General features: G+C 47.7%; 1 protein-coding gene across 10 annotated transcripts in view; it reads left to right on the top strand.

The window, feature by feature from the left end:
- Positions 1–8,285, top strand: part of ATXN7L1 (ataxin 7 like 1) — a 136,268-nt gene that overhangs the window by 85,193 nt on the left and 42,790 nt on the right. For 6 of the 10 annotated variants that reach the window (XM_075599684.1, XM_075599683.1, XM_075599682.1 and 3 more), the window contains one exon: positions 7,188–7,413. In XM_075599684.1, the coding sequence (XP_075455799.1) occupies positions 7,188–7,413 (226 nt within the window). The other 4 variants (XM_075599692.1, XM_075599690.1, XM_075599691.1 and 1 more) reach the window with 4 other exon arrangements.

Below are 8,285 nucleotides of genomic sequence, written 5' to 3'. Positions count from 1 at the left end.
CCCTGTCCCTCTCCACCCTGTCCCTCTTCTCCCCCCCTGTCCCTCTTCTCTCCCCCCCCCCTTTCTCTCCCCCCCCTCCCTCTCCCCCCCCTCCCCCTCCTCCCTCTCCCCCCTCCCCCCCCTCCCTCTCCCCCCCTCCCCCCCCTCCCTCTCCCCCCTCCCCCCCCCTCCCTCTCCCCCCCTCCCTCTCCCCCCCTCCCTCTCCCCCCCTCCCTTCTCACTCCCCACGCCCCCCCCTCCTCCGTCTCCCTTCCTCTGTAAGTGGATTTCATTTTGGTGTTTGGTCTTCTGGCAAAACCCCTTGTATTTCTTTGTCTTGTGTCCCCGAAGCATGTTTCTGTGGATTAATTCACGCGGCCTTTCTTTTAGCGTTGGTAATGCTGTTTGTTTGCAATGCAAGTTGAGCATTCAAGTGCTACGTGAGCAGGGGAGGCGGCCTTCCTCCCAGCTGACAGCACACAATGACCCCCCTGCTCGGGGGCCTGCAATGTGTTTTCTCTCCGCAGACACACCGAGACGTGCGGCTCTTTTGGAGTAAACTAGCGACCGTCGCTTCCCTTTGGCCAGAAAATAGCAGGGCGAGAAATGAAACCCACGGCATCGCTTCCCTATGGATGCGGTGTCAGTGGGAATGGATTAACCCCCATCAGTGCCAGGAAGGGGGAGGGTGTCTTTGTGGAATAGCAGGCTGTACCCATTCACTGCTGCCAGAGAGGGGGGGGCAAGACCTTTTGCAGAAAGGGTTAAAGCAGAGGTTAAGTCCCATTACGTCACCTCTCCACTGGCGTTAAATATAAACGCCGTTTTAGAACCTTATTTAAGTACATGGAAATAAAATGCTGAATTTGGGGCTTTGCGATGTGCCTCCGTGCAGGAGAAGCAGTATAATTTCCGGAGACGCGCACGGGAGGAGACGCGAATCGAGAGGAATAATGTTTCCGCTCTGTTTCATTGAGCGGTATATGTATCCGTCCCGCTAATCTTGGCGCAGTCGTGTTATGACGGCACCTCAGACCCAGGGGCTTTTTTTGGCGCAAAGAGGGTGAAAAACCGTCATAAACGCACTTTCAATGGACGTTGTTCTATTATCACACTGACTTTCCCCTCCTATAACCACGCTCCAAAACACTCAGTGGCACAAATTGAGCAAAGCACTCTGGGACACTGAGCAAGTGCATCAGAGTCGGAATGATGTTTTGGGAGCAGTGCTCCACTTTGTGACACTTGATACAAATCACGAAGTCTTAAAGGTGCAATTTGCCAACAAAGAACACTTTCCTGTTCTATTTTCCTTTTTATTTCTGTATTTCTGCAGCTTGCTGGCTTGGTTTTACGTTCGATTATTCATCCTGATTTATACACATTCGTGGGAAATCCTCCTGCAGTTCTGTATTTTGAAATGGGGGGGGGAGTAATTGTAACAAGATTTCTCGTAGGGAATCGTAAAAACGGATGTTAACCCTTGGGTACCTTGAGACGTAGTTACTTCGTCATGTGGTTTGATTCTCCGGGGGCCTGATGATGTAATAGCCACGCCATAATGTTCCTGCTTGTTTTTCTAGAGGAACGGGTAGGCGGACGACTCCACTTCCGTGCTGTCGTCCGTCACGGAGCAAAGCGGTCGCATGATCGCGAAAGCCGGAGGGGCCATGGCACTCGGTGGGTTAAAGCGACAGCCTGCGCTACTTGGAAATTTATCCGGACCAAACCCCCACACTGCAGTGGTCAGTCGAGACGCACAGCTTTTATTTTATTTTAAAGCCGCAATTCATTTGTGTTCTGAAACTGTCCTGAACCGTCGAGTTTCCCGGAGCTGATCCGTGTTGTTCCCCGTCCTCCGAGGGCCTCCCGGGTTTTCTGAGACACTGGCACCTCAGCAGACACCGAATAGCCACATGGTTGGGCTCGCTGCGGCAGCCAATAGAAAGTTACAATGTCATCAGGAGCTTGTGGAGCGGCTTTCTGGTGGTGACCCCGCAGCCATGTTTGTCGGACCTTTTGCGTCAAACACCGGCACAAAATGCCAATATCTTGGGGACTGGGGGGGTCTATATAGGTTAGGTCAGGGGTTTGCAAACTTTAGGTGTTGCGCAACCCTTGCTTGTTTCACCCAGTGCTCGCCCCCCCCCCCACCTTTGTGCCGACATCAAATGATGCTGCGGGGTCATGTGACATCATGTGACCCCGTGGTGGCATTTGACACCGCGTTGCCATGGCGACATGTTGCCTGAAACCGTCGGAGATAAGGCAAGTGAGTTACAGAGACCTTGCGCGCTTCCTGGCACTTCATTTAAATGCTCTGGGAAGAGGGCAGGGCCTGTGCAATCGGCGTCCACCCCCAACCCCCCCCCCCCCAAAAAAATCTTGCGCACTGACCACCAGCCTTGTGGTGTGACGCGCCAGTTCAGGTAAGATGAGGGAAAAAAAACTAGTAATGGCTGCTTAGAAAAAAAATGCGTTGGAGCTGAGCCCTGATCACTGCTGTGTGGGAATCGTTACAGATGCCTTTCCTCTGATAGGTACGCGTCACGGGTTCACCTCTAACCAAAGCCGTCTGCATTACAGTATATAGCCAGTGGTTTGTGTGTGGGGAGCTGTTGGGCAGGATTTGTCAAGTATGGGACATTACAAATGGATGGGGGATAGGTGTGTTTCCTTAATTGCAGCTCCAGCTATATGTGGCTAAGCAGTGAGGATTTACATTGTGGTGTTAATCCTCCTGCGGGTAAAGGTGCAGCGCCAGCAGGACTACATTACCCCCCCCCCCCCCCTCCATCCCCCCGAGGGCCAGAGAGGCCAGCAAGGCAGTGTGCCGCTTCTCTGGCACAGAAGGGGTTAAACTAATGCCTGTGGCACAGACAGCGAGGGATTTGGTTCCTTGGTAGAGATCGGCAGCTTTAATGCAGCCGGCCGCTCTGATCTGAGATTATTTGTGCGATTTATTTTACACCCGGAGATCTTTCCTTGCCCCTTTCCAACACTGGTTTTTATTTGTAAAATCTGATACTTTGTTCAGGAGTTAAAGCGTTTGCAATGTTGCGTGTCGGGGAGGTTAACGTGGAGAGAAACACATCAGAGATGAAGAAAATGGTGATTTGTAGCAGGTTGTGCTCCTGGGGGAAGATACGGACTTTATATGAGATTAACTGCTACAGGCTTCAAGTGAGGAGGGGGTTGCTGTTTACCCATTACAGAGCCCTAATGATGTACCTGCTATGGGATTAGTACTTGCCTGTTTTCTGGGGGGGGGGGGGAGGGGATTGTGCTGGCCGGCTGAGTGGTCCGCGCGATCCGGGGCTTGGGGCCGTCGTGTTCGTTCCCGGAGCGATCCCAGGACGCGGAAGTGGCAGAGATCGTACGGCACTCTGGGACCGCCAGATCCCCGGCACTGTAAAGGTTAAACCGTATCTGGAAGCCTACAACACTTTGGTGTGTGTGTGTGTGTCTCGTTGACTCAACCCATGGGTAATGTCATATTCTTTACATTCTGACTGACTCTCAATGGGGGAAGGCATTGAATAAGGAAGGAAATGAGGACAATAAACACCACCGCAAACTTTACGTACAAATTGGGAGAGAAGTGCTGAGCGTGTTTCCTTTGCTAAGATACTTAGTAGGTTGCGATACCATATCGGTTGTACGAGGTTTTCCGGTGCTGCGGCCTAGGTCTTCTCATCCTATATCCTCCAATAAACAGTGGGCAGTTGGAAGCGACAACGCCGCTATTATCTGGGCCCCTGAATGCGTGTCTCTCCTTTTCTCTGAATGCGTTCTCCAGCAAGCAATTTGCTTTTAAAAATGAAACTAGAAACAGGGCGGTTGTGGGCGGCAGTTCCAGGTCACATCGCGGCCTCTGCCTGCTCTCTCTGCCAACTTATCCTGCGTACAGTTTCTGACTCTCCTTTACAAGTGAGAAATAATAAGCCTCGTACAAGCAGGGAAGCCCAACAGTACACACAGGCGTGTGTGTGTCTGTGTGTGGTACACCAGTGCAAATCGGTGTGTATTGATGTGTATATATTAATATGTGTGTGTTTAGTCACTGCCTTTTATGCAAGTCCGTGTGTTAATGTTGTCGGTTAATCTGTGCAGGGTGCTGTATAGTAGAGGTCAGCAGAAGGCATAATGAGCGCCATTGCTGTGGGGCTGACAGTATTGGTCTAATGCAGTAGTGGCCGAATCCAGTTCTCAAGGGCTACCAACAGGTCTGGTTTTCATGATATCCCTGCTTCAGCACAGCTGGCTCAGTCGTGGACTGCCACTGATTGAGCCACCTGTGTTGAAGCAGGGATATCATGAAAACCTGACCTGTTGGTGGCCCTCCCCTAGTCTTAATGGCAGCAAGGCTTTACTAGACCAGACCTGGTTTAAATCTCACAGGATATTGGATCTAGTTACTTTATCTCACTGTGCGCCTAAGATCAGAGGTTCCCTGTAAAGAGGTGCCGTTCTCCCTGCATGTTTATTTATCGATGGAATAATGGTCTCTGTTTTTTCCCCTGCCACAGGAATTTAATGTTGTGGTTTTTTTCAGCCCTACAAATTTGAGTTAACTTTGGGACATCACTGGACTTCAAAGTGCCTACACCTGAAAAGCTTGGGATGAGAACGTTCTCTTTGTAGTCTGCATAGAAAGCAGCGCTGGGCTGCCTGGGGAGTGGAGAAATTGGGAATAAAAATGTAAACACTACTGCAGCCTTTGTGCCTTTTCCATACAAATTTAAAACAAAGTAAAAAATGGCTAAGGAAAAAATGAAAATAAGTAAGGTTTCTAATCTGCTCTAAAAGGCATCACATTATACAATTTCTTAATGGCTCATTTTTTGGGGTGGAACTGCACCTTTAAGTTGTATTATTTACCAAGTTGTTTGAATCAGAATAAATTACTTTACCCGGGATTTAGCAGCCGTGTCCCAGCTCTGAGGAGTGTACAGTCTTTAATTTGGGTGAGGGGTGAAGTGATCCGTACAATTTCACCAGGATAATTTACCTAGTAAAGGCACTGCATTAAATATTATGGTAAATACAATACTGTACATATTGATTTTGTTTGTGCCTAGAAGGTTGCCCAGACCCAGCAGAGAATCCTTGCAAGGATTCAGAAATTTCTGGGTCAATGGGCTCAGTTATAAGCCGGTCATTTAAAAAGTAAAATATGTTGTATCACTAGTTTTCAGGATGACAAACAAGTTGAAAAGAAGACTGCCAAATATACAGTACTTTATTTTTTTTCTTTGTAACATCGATGTGATAATAATTGTTGCAGGGTCAAGGTATACAGCTCAATTAGGGTGAGAGTGTATATGTGTGTATATGTATATGTGTGTGCTCATTTGCATGTCATTTCCCAGAATCTCTTGCTGCAGTGGAAGTGCTGTGTGCTGGGTGATAATGGGGAAAGGCGGGGTTGCAGACCTGCCTAAGACATGCAGATGAGCATACAGTTATATTTACATTTGCATATATATATATATATATATATATATATATATATATATATATATATATTTCTTTGTGAGATGTCTGCAATGATATTTTCTGCCTGAATGTGTCCCGTATATTAAGCCAATGTAATGTATGTATGTCTTTATTTATATAGCGCCATTAATGTACATAGCGCTTCACAGCAGTAATACACGTGACAATCATATAAATAACAAACAATACAAATAACACATAATGGCAAGAAGTGCTTCACACATAAAAGTAACATTTAGGGAGAGGAGTCTCTGCTCCGAAGAGCTTACATTCTAATTGGTAGGTAGGAAGGACGTACAGAGGCAGTAGGAGGGCGTTCTGGTACGTGCGTCTGCTGGGTGCCAAGTTTTATGTATGCGGTGCAAAACTATCACTCGTAGAGCTTAAATGTATAAAATAGAGCATATTGTGTTACGTGGCTTTATTTCACTTTATTGGAACGCAGATTGCTTTATTGTAGGGAGTGGCTCAGTGGGTTAAGGGGCTGACTCTAACCACAGTGACAGAGTTTGAAGCAGGCGAGCCGGCTCAAACCTTGGTGTCAGCTGCTTGTGACCTTGGGCAAGTTACTTTATCTCCCTGTGTCTCGGGCAGCAGCATTGGATTGTAACCTCTGTTTTGACTGTAAAATCCTAAGTGCAGCCTGTGTACGCAGCTGTACAATCAATGCATTGCAGGCCCCACTGACAACAGAGGGCTTAATTACCCACGGAAACTATCACCCGAATGCTGTTGGAAGGTATGTGTACACCAGTGTTTGCCAACTGGGGTTCTGTGAGCCGATCAAAAGGGGCTGCGGGATTTCCCTGATCTCACAGAGCAGGGAGAAAGCAGGGCTTGTTGCTAGGGGGCTGGGCAGTTTCCTCCATCCTGATTGGCTGCTGCTGGGTAATGCAGCCAATCAGGAAGTGGTATTTGGAGTCTGGGGGTGTGGCCAAGCAGAAAAGGAAGCAGCATGGGTAGGAGAGAGGTGAGTCTGTCTGTCTTTGTCCTGTTGTGTGTAGTCTGTGACGTTCTCCGCCCTGTGTCTCCATGACGATCTCTGCCAGGTGTCTCCTGTGACTGTCCATCTGTCCTGTCTCATGTGTGACTATGTCTTTGCCCAGTGTCTCCTGTGACGGTCTCTGTCCTATGTGTTCTGTAACTCTGTCTTCAGCCTGTGTCTGTCCTGTTGTGTGGGTGCCTCAGCAACTGAGCACTGTAATTAGCGGTGTCTTGAGTGAAGAAAGGTAGCAAGCCATTGCCTAATGCTGTGAGCGGTTTGACACCCCTGAATATGCTTAATTCCTGCACATCTTACGCATTGTTTTCGTCTCTTATTTCCTTCGTGTTCATACAGCGTTGATTTAAAAAGCAGATTGTGTTCACTGTGACCAGAGGTGAGCTGGTGTCCAGCCCTAACAGCAGTAAATTAATCAGGCATACCGCACTCGCATAACCTTAAACATTTCCGCTGCCAGAGAGGCCTGCAGCGCAGGTGTTACCCTCCACCCTAGAAAGGGTTAAAACAATATTTTGGAACCCCATTTATATTCAGTCAGATTTAGCCTTTTAATGATTAGGGTACACATGCCAAACTCATGTTTGTCCATTAAAACTTTCACAAACTACAACGCATCTAAATGTTCTGCGGCCCATACGGCTACTAGAACTGTGAAGTACAGGTCCAGGCGCAATTATCTTGAGTTTCCGTCTCTTCCCCTTTTCAGAAAGAAGACACGGTTCAATGTGCAAACCTTCCCCATCTCCGGCTTCTCCTCCCTCCAACTCCAGGACATCGTCACTGGTACAGATGAAACCGAAAACGTGCATCAGCAGCCATAACCCTGTCAGCAGCAACTCAAAGCCATTCAAAGCGCCCAAAGACAATCTACTTACCTCCAGCAACAAGCAGCACACAGTGTTTCCTTCCAAGGTGTCGAGGGATAAACCATGGTAAGCAGCCTCAAAAGGGCATCTCCAAGCAATGTTCCTGAATGAAAGTGGGGGAGGGGGGGGTGAGCCTGTTATTTAAAGCAGCACAGCCACTTTGCAAGGTGTGCTGGAGTTGGGATGAAGCAAAAGTACTCACCCATTTAACACATTCCAATTCATTTGGATTGGTGTGATAAATGACACACCTACACTTGCCGCTCACATACAGCATCAGTGTCACTTGGCAAGGCATGTTGCAGATGCCTGCAGGTGAAGACAATGATTTAAATACGTTTCCGTTCATCTTTAGCATTTATCTCGCGTTTCTTAAAGCAGTAATAATCCGTGAAAGGTTAACCACTTCATGTCTGCAAATTCTTTTGCTTGCCTTGTCGGCATTGCGGTTGTGATTCTGGGTGTGGCCGTGTATATGTGCTAGTGCAGGTTAGTGAATAAGGGCATGCGTGCCACGTATTGGCTTCCTCCCACCTACATGAACTTCTATAAAAGCCTGCCGTATTTGGCCTGAATTACCCACATACTGATCGAGCAATACATGTAGGGACAGCTGCGTTATCCTTCTGTACTTTTGCCCTAAGGGATTGTGTTCAGCAGTAAAAAAAATGAGAAGGAGGCTCTGACATTTTTTTGACCGAAATATGCAACTAAAGAATCTCTTCAATTAAGTAGGAAAGGGCTAAGGATGCCCCCCAAAGTGCAGGGTTTTTATTGATAACGAACAGAAGTGGATTACAGGTTTTTAGCAAGCGGTGATGGTTTAAAGGTTCTGTTCCTCCTAGGACCAAAATGAAGCTAGCGGTACTTACGTGTTTGTGGATTTGCTTCAAGGATGATTACATTTTAGTGATGCCAGTTATGTTTGGTTCTTTTTT

This window comes from Ascaphus truei, chromosome 5 (genome assembly GCF_040206685.1).
Source record: "Ascaphus truei isolate aAscTru1 chromosome 5, aAscTru1.hap1, whole genome shotgun sequence".
NCBI classification, from domain to species: domain Eukaryota; kingdom Metazoa; phylum Chordata; class Amphibia; order Anura; family Ascaphidae; genus Ascaphus; species Ascaphus truei.
This window is presented reverse-complemented; position numbering and strand designations above follow the sequence as displayed.